This window comes from Acomys minous (genome assembly GCF_964271855.1).
Source record: "Acomys minous genome assembly, chromosome: 2".
NCBI lineage: Eukaryota > Metazoa > Chordata > Mammalia > Rodentia > Muridae > Acomys > Acomys minous.
In genome coordinates, this window is record NC_140484.1 from 49,698,217 (window position 1) to 49,711,881 (window position 13,665).

At 46.4% G+C, this 13,665-nt stretch overlaps 1 protein-coding gene and 1 long non-coding RNA gene across 3 annotated transcripts in view; both read right to left on the reverse strand.

Moving 5' to 3' along the window:
• Positions 1 to 6,983, reverse strand: part of LOC311586096 (phospholipase A and acyltransferase 3-like) — a 39,857-nt gene extending 32,874 nt beyond the window's left edge. Inside the window, exons 1-2 of one of the 2 annotated variants that reach the window (XM_084761942.1) lie at positions 6,830 to 6,983; positions 6,399 to 6,465 (exon numbers count right to left, since the gene is read on the reverse strand). In XM_084761942.1, the coding sequence (XP_084618068.1) occupies positions 6,399 to 6,413 (15 nt within the window). In that variant the 5' untranslated portion in view covers positions 6,414 to 6,465; positions 6,830 to 6,983. Of the gene's footprint in view, positions 1 to 2,679; positions 2,847 to 6,398; positions 6,466 to 6,829 lie in introns of those variants that run through there. The other variant, XM_084761941.1, reaches the window with a different exon arrangement.
• The window catches only part of LOC311586207, a 199,933-nt gene that overhangs the window by 85,594 nt on the left and 100,674 nt on the right, over positions 1 to 13,665 (reverse strand). The window lies entirely within an intron of this gene.

Genomic DNA, 13,665 nt, shown 5'->3' on the forward strand with positions numbered 1-13,665 from the left:
CCACTATTTAACTCAAGCTGGATTTACAGCACAGTGGTTATGCTTAGGGCTATGTTTTCAAACCAAGACTCAGCTACTTACTGTAGAGCCCTGGACAAATTTATCCTAACTGTCCGTGGGCCCCAGTCTCCTCAGCCATAAAATGAGGACAGTTTTTTTTTATATAGCACCTGATTCAGAGGTTTATCCTGAAGATTAAATAAGTCAGTAACTATAAAACTAGGTGGAGGAGGAAATAGCTCAAGAGGTAAAGAGTTTGCTGCCCAAGCACAAAACTCTGAACATGATCCAAAGAACCCAGTTGTTTGTTTTGGTGGTGGGTTTTTTTGTTTTGTTTTGTTTTTTAAGCCAGGCCGCTGTGGTGAGGGCCTTTGATCTGAGCACTCAAGAAGCAAAGGCAGGCAGATCTCTGAGAGTTTGAAGCCAGCCTGGTCTACATAGTAAGTTGCAGGACAGCCAGGGCTACAAAGAAAGACCCTATCTCAGAAAAAAAAAAAGAAAGAAAGAAAGAAAGAATGAGAGAAAGAAAGAAAGAAAGAAAGAAAGAGAAAAAGAAAAAGAAAAAAAAAGAAGCCAGGGTGGTGTGTGTGGTCTGGTGGCAATACACACCTTTGATCCTGTCACTCTGGAGGCAGAGGGAGGCAGGGGATCTCTGTGAGTTCCAGGCTGGCCAGAGCTGCACAGAGACCCTGCAAAAGGAAGGAAGGAAGGAAGGAAGGAAGAAAGAAAAGAAGCTAAATTGGAATTAGCAATTGAACCCAAGTTCACCTATGTCTAAACCCACAAGGGGTGGCATACATCTAAGCCCAGCACTCTTACAGCAAGAAGGAGGCAGAGAGGAAGAACATGCCAGAAGCCTATGGGCCAGCTACCCTGGAGTACATTGAATAGTGGCAGAAACAGGGGAAGACTCAACAAGGCAGAAGCTGAGATGTGATTCCTGAAAGCAGTTCTCCGATCTCCGCACATGCATCATGGCACATAGCCAGCCAGTAAAGCAAGAAACTCTGCCTGCACCCCCCCACCCCCCCAGGGTAGGGGCTGGAGAGATGCCTCAGTGGTTAAGAGCACTGGCTGCTCTTCCAGAGGACACAGGTTTGATTCCCAGCACCCACATGGCAGCTCACAAGCTCTGTAACTCAAGTCCCAGGGAATCTAAAGCTGTCTTCTGACTTCTGTGGGTACTGCCCGCACAGAGTACACAGACATATGTGAAGTCAGGACACCCACACACATAAAGTAAAATAAAATAAAATAAAGATGAGGGATGGGGCTGGAGAGACGGCTCAGAGGTTAAGAGCACTGGCTGCTCTTCCAAAGGTCCTGAGTTCAATTCCCAGCAACCACATGGTGGCTCACAACCATCTATAATGAGATCTGGTGCCCTGTTCTGGTGTGCAAGCATACATACAAGCAGAACAGTGTATACATAATAAAGAAAAAAATCTTTTTTAAAAAATGAAAGAGGGACAGCACCAAGACTGCCCAAGACTCTTGCCTCCTGAAGCACACTGCATGCATGTGCATATACGTATGATTTTCCAAACACAACTTCTACAGAAGAAATGTTGAGCTTGTGCAGCCACCATGGCTGGCTGCTGTTAGTTTATTTTTATCCAGAAATAGTGAGGACACTGGAGGACTTGCGAAACTCAACCTGAGAGAATTCTCCTCCCTGTTCCAGTAAACCACATGCCCAGTGAACATGAAAAATTCCCAATCGTGCCTTTCATTTTTGATTCTGAGGGAAAGGTCTAGAAGCTTGAGAAAAACAAATGAAGTCAGGGTCCTGCCAAGAATGGACTTTGCAATGAGAAGCTGAAGGGTTTCCATGCCAAGGCTTTGAGAAAAGAAAATGTGTGAGGGGCTAGGGGCTGATCTGAGATGCCTGGCTCCCAGAAACACATCAGGCACCCTTGGAAACCGTGGAAAGTTCTGGAATTGATCTCTATGGACCTTCTGTTTAATCAGGACTGTTAATACCTATCCAGCAGAGTTTGTGTAAGAAATAATTGTGATAATGGCTGAATGCTATAACACCACTTAACCATATAAGGGACACACCACCCTGTGTTGTAGGCTAGGCAGGTGCAGGGGAGGGGGTGTGGGAGAACAAGGAAGAGCCTGGCAGCCCTGACCTCCCTGCCTCCGGCCCAGAAGAAAGACAGACAAGACCTAGCCTGACACATTAGCCTTCCCTTATGCCCCTACTCAGGCTACCTAGTCAGCCAGAGATGGCAACTCCAGCAAGCACCCAGCCTCCGAAGCACTAATGCCCCAAGCATCCTGAAGAAAGAAGGAAAATTTGCCTGCCCACCCAGGTTCAACAGCAGTGAAACCCAGGCCTATTCTCCTCCAGGGTAAACCTGCTCCTCTCTGTGCATTCAGAACTGCCCCACCCCCAACTCACACACAATCACCAAGCCTTACAAGTTACCTGGAGTCCTTACAACAGCATCTTTTGTTGTTGTTGTTGTTGTTGTTGTTTGTTGTTTTTTGAGACAGGGATTCTCTCTGTGTAGCCTTGGCTGTCCTGGAACTCATTATGTAGACCAGGAGGTCTCAAACTCACAGAAATCCACTTGCCTCTGCTGGGATTAAAAGTGCATGCCACCACACCCAGAAACAGCGTCCTTTTATAGATGAGAAAAATGAGTTCCAAGGTGGGAACGAACTTACCGAAGGCCTCAGAGGTCGTCCAGAAGCCATAGCAGTATTCTACCACAGAGCTGCCTGGATACAGCTGCCCAGTGGTAAAACAGATACTGGGAGAGGAGACCCTAAAACAGCCGTATGTAGAGTGCACAGGAACAGCCTGTCAGCCTCTCGCTTTGTAGAGCCCCAGTTTCAGTTTTGGTATTGGTCCTCTCCTCTAAACTGAAACTAGGTTCAAGGTCAAGTGTAAATAAGGTGGAGGTAAGGGAGAGATCTCAAGAGCCGCCTCCCTCACACCCTGCAGAGCAAGCTGTTTCCACCTCTCTGCTCCCAGCCCAGCCTCTTCTGTTTGGGTTTTGGATTTGACTTAGTTTCTCATTGTTAGTGGAAGTTTTGTCTTCTTGTTGACAGTAGTGTGGTTTACATATTTATTTTTGAGATGGGGATTTTGTTACATAGCCCAGTCTAGCCTCCAACTCTACAAGCCACCTCCCCCGTAAGCAGGATTACTAGCGTATGTCTGATGCCCGGTTCCACAGCTCTCATAGACAGAATCACTATACTAAATGGGCTGAGCCAGGGAAATGTATGGCTAGTTTCCATGCCTACCCTAACATCTAGACTGGCCCAGCATGCTGAGGGGCAAGGGCGTGACTCTCTCTACCAGCCATCAGCCTGGTCTCATCAGAGGCTGATGGCCTGGAGAGGGGAACACTGCCTACCTCTCCGGCCCCTCTCGGCCTCAGGAGTGAAGACGCAGCTCGCAGGGCCAGGAGCATCTTCTGCTAGAGAAGCATGCTCTTCCCTCTCCTTTCTTTGCACCCTAACTAGCTCCATAGATATCCCCAGCTGTCAGGCTAAAATCAGAAAGCAGTCAGGCCTAGCTTGGTAGCCCAGACCTTCAAACCCAGGGCTTGGAAGTGGGGGCAGCGGAGGAGTGGAGGGCAGGGGATTGGCATGAGGACCTCTTTGAGTTTGAGACCAGCCTGGTCTACATAGTGGATTCTGGAACAGCCAGGACCATATAGAGATGCTGTCTCCAAAAAGAAAGAAGGAAAGAAAACAATAGCAACAAAAAAGAAAACAGTCAGTTCAACTAGGGGACTCTAGACTCAGGATTGAAAGGCACATTGGCATTTCATCTCACAGAATGTAGGTTTCAGTTTTAGTTTGAATACTTATTTCCAGGAAACACACCCAATGTTCAGAAATACAGAGGGTAGGAGATAAAAGGAGCTTTCATACAAACTTCCTATCCAGTTAGAAAATTTAGGGCAGGAAGAAAACCAGGCTGAACTATTCCTGCCTCCTCCCCAAATACAGGAAGAGCAACCTACTCAGGCCTCCTGGCACAGCCCTGAAGGTTTAATTTTGGTTTTGGTTTTGGTTTTTAAACTTTTTTTCATTCTTTATTTTAATGACAGGTATTTTGACTGCACCTATGTCTGCGCGTCACACGTGGACAGCACTCTTAGATGCCGGAAAAGGGTGTGAGATCCCTCGGGGTGGGAGTTACAGATGGTTGTGAGCTGCCGTGTGAGTGCTGTGAACTGAGTCCACATCCTCTAGAAAAGTGAGCCATCTCTTCAGTCCTGTTTGATCTTGTTTGAGACAAGGTCTCTCTATGCAGCCCAGGCTAGCCTCCAACTCTGCCTCCCTGCTTCACAGCCCCGTTTGAGATGAGTATAAATACTGCACTGAGTCCAGAGTTGTTTTTTATATATACAATTTTTTTTTTAGATTTATTTATTTATTGTTTATACAGGGCTCTGCCTGCTTTGTGAGCTTGCATTGCCAGAAGAGGGCACCAGATCTCAGTGTAAGTGGTTATGAGCCACCATGTGGTTGCTGGGAATTGAACTCAGGACCTCTGGAAGAGCAGACAGGGCTCTTAACCACTGAGCCATCTCTCCAGCCCGGAAAAGAGTTTTACTAGTTTCCCTGCTCAGCCTGAAAGGGCAGGAATTATCAGTGAGATGAATAACTTCCATACAAGCCTCCAACTGGTACATTTATTTCTTACTCTTGGGTTTTTTGTTTGTTTGTTTGTTTTTATATTTCTAGACAAGGTGTCTTTGTGTAGTCCTGGCTGTCCTGGACTTGCTTTGTAGACCAGGCTGGCCTTGAACTCACAGCAATCCACCTGCCTCTGCCTCCCAAGTGCTGGGATTAAAAGCATGTTTATTTTTTTAATTAAAAATAAATGTCAAGAGAATAGCTGCCACCCTCCTGGCATTCGCCAGCAGGTGGTGGGGACACGCAAATGCTGGGCTTATTTTTTTAATTAAAAATAAATGTGGGGGTAGTGAGACAGCTGATCAAGTAGATTGCTGCCAAGCCTGATGACCTGAGTTCAAATCCCAGGACTCAAATGGTGAAGAAGAGTGCAACCTCCTGCAAGCTCTTCTTGCTTGCCAGGGCTTATGTATGTCCCAAAGCACACATACAGATACACACAACACACACACACACACACACACACACACACACACGTTTCTTAAATTGCCCACTGCAAGAAAGTTAGTCAAAGAGCACACAGGTAACACAGTTATGTGAGGCACACATGTATTTTTCAGCAGGGTTCAAGCTTTAGACACAATTTATAGTGGGAATTTCTATGGTCTTGGGTTTTCCTGGCTTTTAACCTGAAAGGTTAAAACAGAAAACAAAATAGTCTGGCCTCTCAGTATCAGAAACTGAAAGAACAGCCTTGAACTAGACTCACGTGACTGTTATGAAAACTGTTACATTTTAAGTGATGTTTTCACTCTGGAGAACAGAATGAATTTGATCCTGATGAAAATCGCACAGCAGGTACTCAACTGAACACAATCCCAAGTGGGTTGTCTGCGAAAACCTACCAAGTCAGCAGAGTCCCATTCAAGCGAAGAAGACATTTGCCCAGTGACATCTCACAACATCATTGGTTAACAAGAGGCCGGAGCTGGGATGTGGCTCAGTTGGCAGAGTGCTCACCTAGCCATGCAGGAGGACCCCACAAAACTGCATATAGGGTCTCACACCCGTAATTCCAGCACTCAAGAAGTGAAGGCCGGGAAATCAGAAGTGTAAGACTGACCTCATTAAACAGCAAGTTTAAGGCCAGCCTGGGCTACCTGAGGTTTTGCATACCTTTAATCCTAGCACTAGGGAGGCAGAGGCAGGCAGATCACTGTGAGTTCGAGGCCAGCCTGGTCTACAAAGAGAGTCCAGACCAACCAAGGCTACACAGAGAAACCCTGTCTTGTAAAAACCAAACCAAACCAAACCAAAAATCAGAAAGAAAAGAGAAAGGAGATGGAGGGATGAAAGGAAGGAAAAGCCAGAGCTGCAAATTTGCTGGGATGGTGATGAAATGAGTCGGCTGACCACAGAAAAAATCCACTGCCCAGCAGATTCAACTTCAGACATTCGACCCCAGGAACCTGTCCAGTGTCCTCCTTTGATAGAAAGACTCAGCCCCCAACTTGCCACCCCTTTTCTGCCTTCTATTGAGCCTGTTTCAAGCAGGTGGCTTCCAACGTGCACACTGCAACAAAGGCTGACACTCAACAGGTGGCAGCTGACCCACAGTAGTTGGAAGTGTGGCTCCCTCACTACAGAGCTCCTCTCTTCAAAACAGCAAGTCGACGCCCTCCCTCCCCCCTCCAAAAAATAAAAAACAAACCAAGAGTCACCATTAAAACACTACCCCCATCCCTGGCCCACCCTCGACGCCCGCCCCTCCCCCTCCCTGTACTTACCTGGGGTGCTAGCATTTTGTCCGGCGATGTGTGGAGCTCAACTTCAGTTTAGCTGCGGTATGAATGCCTAAAGCACAGACGGAGTAGAGCTCATTATGTCTCTAACAAGAATCAAGGTCCCCAAGTCTCCAGGAGCAGGGGAGCTTTTAGCAAGGCCCTGCAGGAACAACCACCAACTCTTTCGCTAGCCTCATTGTGCCCTGAGCTTGTCCTTGAATGGACAAATACCTCACAGCAGGAAGCAGCCATAAGGCAGAAGCGGCTCACGGAATCCCTGGACGCTTACTAACCCGGCATTTGCGCGTCCCCACCGCCCGCCAGCGAATGCCAGGAGGGTGGCAGCTACTCTCTTGACTTGTTTACGTCCTCCCAACCGCTCTCCACCTCCCAGACAGCCCTCGAGAACCCACAGAAGCACCTGGATTTCTCACCTTTGCTTAGCTCCTAGAAAGAAGCTTTCTACCCTCCTCACGGGGCCCCCGACTAGGCAAGCCTGGGCCAGCGCAAAGGGACCGGGGCTTAATGGCCGCAGAGTCACAGCCGGTCACCCCGCCCTCCTTCTGTAACTGGCTGAGAGCATAGGCAAGGGTTTGCACTACTTGTCACTTAGATAGCTCCCTCCCGCTGAGTTCCTGGCCACTCAGCTCCTCTGCCCCCCAGGTTCCACAGCCCTTGACAGCCTATATACACCTGTCAGTGCCAAACATATAAGAACATGTCGCATGACATTTAATCTTTGTATATGAATCATACAGAAAGGTAATTTATCTCCTCCACTGAAAAGTGGCACATGCCCATAATCTTAGTATTTGGAAAGCTGAGGCAGGAGGACTGCCATGCGTTTAAAGGTAGCCCAGGCTACAGTCTCAATTACTAAAATAAAATTAAAAAAAAAAAAAAAAATAATAATAATAATAATAATAATAATAATAATAGCCAGATGTAGTAGTTCATGACTGTGGTTCCTACACTCAGGAGGCAGAGGCAGGACAAACACTGTGAGTTGGAGGCTATCCTGCTCTACATAGTGAGTTCTGAGGGGGCCAGTGCTATGTAGAGGGACCATGCCTCAAAAACTTAAAATGTAATAGCAAAAAACAACAACAGTAATACAGGGCTGAGATGATGGTTCAGGGGTTAAGAGGACTCGCTGCTCCTTCAGAGGGCCTGGGTTTGGCTCCCAGCACCTCACAACCATAGGAAACTCCAGTTCCAGGGGCTCTGCTACCTTCTTCTGACATCTTTGAGCATGAGGAAAAACCTGGTGCGTGTGCATACATACTGACAAAACACACTTATTTGTCGTTGTGGGGTATTCACCAAAGAAGACTACTCGGACACTCGTTTAAGGCAATAGAAACTCTTCGTTAACCTGGTGGTCCACTAAACTAGTTGTTCAGAAGCCCAGTGTAGCACTGAGCTTTTCTCAGGGTGAACTTTTAAACACAGAAACCATGTTCTGGGTTGTCATATTTCAGTTAACAAGAACCGTCAACAAGAAGTGAAACTACAGAAGCCAAAAAGCAAGGTTAGTGCTTTTTGAGACTTTCCCAGAACAGCATGGACTTTGATGGATTAGGCTTTTGTTTCAGTGTTGCCTGGTGGTGCTGTCCACATGCTGAGTTTTACAGCCTGAATGGTACTTACATGGTGGAGTCAGTTGTGCTAAAGTCTTCGGACCTACTGAGTCTGGGGCCAGTGTAGCTGCTGTTAATTTCTGTACAATGTTCTTTTCTATTTCTTAAAAAGAGATGAGGCCCTGCATGGTAGCACAGGCCTTTAAACCTAACACTCAGAGGCTAGAAGCAAGAAGAGCTCTATGAGTTTAAGGCCAGCCGGGGCTACATAGTAAAACCCTGTCTCAAACACAAAATAACAAAGCAGGAAGTGTAATTCCCATACGACAGCTTCCCCAACTCTATGAGAAAGAAACCACAACCTGGAGGCCCTGGATTCCATTCCAAACCCAAAAGGATAGTAATGACTCTACTTTTCAGACTTCCCACGTAATGCAATCACTTCTGCAACACCTAACTATCCTTTGTGCACAGTATATAAGCAACCGACTCTCTTCCCTAGCTGCTTCTTGGGGTCCTCATCTCTTCCTCTTCCTCACACTCCCTATTTCCTTCTGATCCTGGGAGCGACACTCGGGGCCTTACGGATACTAGCAATTGCAATTGGGCCACAAGTCTGTAAGTCTTCATTTTCCCTGCAAACCACTATGCTACACACAATTTGAGTCAGAGAAGTCTTTATGCCCTTCCTCTGTTTCATCTGTTTCATGTCAACTTAATTCTGAAAGCCAACTAGGATCTGAGGGTAAAGTTGGATTTTTGCTTCTCCCCACAAACCTATGTGAAGCTTAAAATCCATCCAAAAGGAAGGGTTTGGTGGTATACAACTGCAGTCTGAGGCAGAAGATCCCTAGAGCCTGGAAGTTCTAGATAAACATAGGTCTAAGTCAACATAGAGACCTCAGTACAAAGGGGATGTACTAAGAATTGTACTAGGGTGTACTAAGATAGCTAGGAAATATAGAGCTAACAGAAAGGACTTTTAACTATTGGACCTTAATCCATAATATGTGTTCGGTGCATACACACACACACACACACACACACACACACACACACACATATCCTCCCAATGGCACACAGTTGGCATTTTATGAGTGAATGAATCACCACAGTCCCTTGCTCTGTGCTGAGCTGATTTCACAGAAAATTATTTTAAAACAAACAAACAAAAAACAAGTTTAGCTTTTCGGTTTTTTTTTTTCTGCTTCACAAATTTGCATGTCAAACTTGCGCAGAAGCCATGCTAATCTTCTCTGTATCGTTCCAATTTTAATGTATGTGCTGCCGAAGCGAGCACAAGTTTAGCTTTTTATTGAACATGTTATCAAAAGTTTAGTCAAAATGATGAAGGCCCATGTCATCATCAGATTCTTCCTTCTCTGCTTCCACTTTCTTCTTCTCAGTTGGGGCAGCAGTGGTGGAGGTGGCAGGACCACCTACTGGAGTGGCTCCAACTACTGGACTGCGCCCACCAATCCCTGCACTGCAGATGAGGCTCCCAATGCTGAAATTTCTAGGGCCTTTACAAACAAGCCAGGTGAGAAAGGATTAACCCTGACACCAGCTGCTTTAATGAAGGCACTGATCTTACCCTCCATGGCCATCACCTTGTACTCATGCAGGATGAGGGCAGAGCAGATGTAGGAGAGACAGAGGCTGTGTCTCAGGCTGCTGGCATGCTGCTAGTCACCTGATGAAGTGAGGGTCTCACCAGAACGTGGCCTTAGCTTCCTCAGAAGGACCAAGCACCTTGGCAGCAGCTGAGGAAAGGCTAAAATGAATTCTAAATCATATCTTTATTCCTCCATTCCATGCCCAATCTAAGCCTTTGAAGTGAGGATACCAAACTCTAACCTTGCAATTACTACTTTAAGAGTCAACAGTGTGGAGCCGGGCGTGGTGGCACACACCTTTAATCCCAGCACTCGGGAGGCTGAGGCAGGTGGATCACTGTGAGTTCGAGGCCAGCCTGGTCTACAAAGCAAGTCCAGGACAGCCAAAGCTACATAGAGAAACCCTGTCTCAAAAAAACTAAAAAAAAAAAAAAAAAAAAAAAAAAAGAGTCAACAGTGTGGGACAGATAATGGTGGCCAATGCCTTTAATCCCAGTGTTTGGAAGACAGAGGCAGGTAGATCTCTGTGAGTCCAAAGCCAGCCTGGTCTACAAAGTGAGTTCCAGGACAGCTAGGGCTACATAGAGAAACCATTTCTCAAACAAACAAGCAAAGAGTCTACAGTGTGTAGTTTCCTCTGAGCCTCATTCTGTTCATCTTTAAAATGGGTTGCTGGCGCTGTTAGACAATGTAGAAGAATGTATTTCCCAAGGGAAGAACTCATTAACCTACTGAGCTCGGTCTGCTGCGTGGTGAATCTTCCCCCACTCCCCCGGGTCAGGGTGCATTAGTTAGGAGTTGGTAACGTGAGAGGCACATGATCATCCACATCACAGAATACTCAGCTGCTTTTTGGTAAGGAGTCAGCATTAATAAGTGCCATTGTTTCGTGTGCTCTATCACTCAACCAATCCACTGCTGAGCACATTGGGCTGGTGACTATAAGGTCATCTAAACCCAGGGTGGGGATGGGGCTCGTGAACTCAATGGTTAAGAGTATTTGCCACCAGGGGAAAACTGACTCCTGCAAGCTGTCCTCTGACTGGAACACATGCGCGCATTCATTCTTTCTCTTCTCTCTCTCTCTCTCAAATGCAGTAAAATAAATAAAACAAATAAGCCAAAGATGGGGGTTGACATATTTTGTGTGGTGGTGATTCTTGAGGTAGAATCTAGGGTTAGGCAAATGCTTGAACACTGAGCTATCTATAAGCCCAAACTGAGAATATTTGGAGGGGCCCATATTGGCTTCTGCTTCTAGGTGGGCCCAGCTGTTTGACACCTCCCTTGCCCATCTTTCCAAATACCATGCCAACCACAAACAAAATAATTGTATGACAGCAGTCTACAACATTCAGAGAGCTTTACATTTTTTTTTTTTTTTACTTTTCATACCGTCCTGTAATATTCAGTTAAAAAAAAAAAGCTGCTATTTGATGCCAGCACTATCACTAGACTGCCCTTAACAAAGACTGGGCAGCTCATACAGGAAACTAGGACGGCACAGGCATCTGGAGACTGCTCAGCATCTGGTGAGGCTGCACCATAGCGTGGCAGTGGCGTTGCACAGCTCCACAGAACTAGGATGCCAGAGATTTCTTGATGGAGCCTCTCCTTCCACTACCCACTAACACGAAGGGGGTCAGTCCATTGGTGAGAGCTCTGCCCAGTCACCTCCCAACACTCCTACCTTTAGATGACGTTAACACCTAGCACTGGGGCTTCGGTTTCCAGCACATGGGCTCTAGGGAACACTTTTAAGCCATAGCCCCTGACAAGGTAGACAAAGATCCAACTTGTTACTGGACTGCAGCTTTCAGGCTTTTCTGCAAACCCATTCTGCTTATGAGCAATACTGCTTTTCAAGAATTTGCTGTCTTGGGGCTGGAGAGATGGCTCAGAGGGTAAGAGCACTGACTGCTCTTCCAAAGGTCATGAGTTCAATTCCCAGCAACCATATATCTCTTCTGGCCTGCAGGCAGAATGCTATATACATAATAAACAAATAAATCTTTTAAAAAAAGAAGAATTTGCTGTCTTTTCATTCTGCCTTCTGAGGAAAATGGTACCAGCTTTGAGCTAGATGCACAGAACGCATGGGAAATCTGAGCCGGTAGAGAAGAGGTCACTGTAGAACAAGGGAAGGGATGGGGCTAGCAGGAGCTATTTGTGATGTCTCCTCTATACCAGAGAGAAGAGACCCCTGGATGGCAGGAGGGACTGTGTTGCTTAACAGCCAGTTAGAACAGGAAATCTTCCCAAGGGAAGGATGCTTTAGCCAACTGAATACAGAGTTTTTACATATGTGGTAATGCTTGGTGACTATGCCAATTCTAAATTTGCTAGGCTTTCATGAAAGACAACGGTGAAGTGCTCCTTCCAAATCCCCTCCCTCTGAAACTCCCAAAGTATCACCAGAGAACAAATCCCCAGTGAAATAAATGCCCTGAAACACAGCCCCTACATAAGGAGTAGCACAAACCTCCCTCAACAGAGCATTAGAGACCCTTTACCCTAGTCAGTGTACCAGGCTTAAGTGTCTCAATCGCCTATTTGCTAACCATATATTCTAGGAAGCTAGGCAGTGAAGTGGGTTCTTGTATTGGGCTGGCCAGCAGTCTTTCCTTTGGTGACTCTAGTAGGAGTAGCCTGCAGGTCACCATCTGTGACCTGGGGCTTGCCTCTCCTTCCTTAGCCTTAGTCCCCTGGGCTAGCGCTGACTGCAAAGGGCATGACTTAGGCCATCCCAACTGAAAGTCTTCTCTGGAATGGAGGTAAACATGTTTTTAAAGCAACAGGGGTTTTAAAAAAAAGTTTAAAGACTTTCCTCTGGTGACATTTAAGTGCAATGACATAATGCTAGAGCTATTTGTGACAGCCTCCCTGAAGGCATATGGGGAAACTATCTGCCACAGCAGATAATTTGTCGCATAGTGAGGAGCCCTGAAGGTTTTTCTCTAGTGTCTGCTGTCAGTTTTGCACTTACACACCCATTCAAGCTGAACTTGCCTTATTATTAGTTACTAGGTAAGCTAAAGCAAGTCTCAGCACTAGAGGAAAATCACAAAGGGGCTCACGCTCCTCACCCTGGTCCTAACACTAGTAAAGACAACAACCCATGTATTGGGTCTCGGTTTCCTCCCATTTCAACCTGAGTTTGCCCCTCCCCTGCTAACCTGTGAGGACATTTTGCTCGCCTAGAATAACACCTGACACTATCCATTATCAGGGATGGAAAGCAGGAGGAAAGCAGGATGAGTGGTGACCCCACATGGGGTTGGAGAGATGGCTCGATGGTCAAGAGCACGGGCTATTCTTTCAGGGCTTGTGATTCAATTCCCAGTATCTATATGGCAGCTCACAACTGTCTATAACAGGATCCAACGCCTTCTGGCCATGTCTTCTGCAGAGGGACATGCAGACAAAGCACCCGTATACATTTTTTAAAAAAGAATTATGGGGGCTGGAGAGATGGCTCAGCGGTTAAGACCACCGTCTGCTTTTTCAGAGGTCTTGAGTTCAATTCCCAGCAACCACAAGGTGGCTCATAACCATCTTTCGTGGGATCTGGTGCCCTCTTCTGGTGTGCAAGTGTACATGCAGGCAGAGCACTGTATATGTAATAAATCTTAAAAAAAAAAAAAAAAAAAAAAAAAGAATTACTCTGGGAGGCAGAGACAGATGGACCTCTGTGAGTTCGAGGCCAGCCTGGTCTACAAAGCGAGTCCAAGACAGCCAAGCTACACAGAGAAACCCATCTTGAAAACAAACAAACAAACAAACAAAAAACACATTAAAAAGAAAGAAAACAGAAAGCTGGTAAAGATGTGATTGAACAAAAGGACCATGTTCCCGTCCCAGAAAGTAGCAGAACTTGGCAGCTTTGGCCATGTGGCTCTGGCATTAGAATCAAGGATGGAATTTCCCTCTGTAATAAAGCAAGCACTGAGGGCAGGAAGGTGTAGAAGGGTGTCCCCGCATGGAGGCCCAGAGAGACCATTGTGAAGCTGTGAAGGTGAAGCCTGGATTGCCTTGGAGACCTCAAGAGTAACGAGATGAGACGCTAGAGCCATG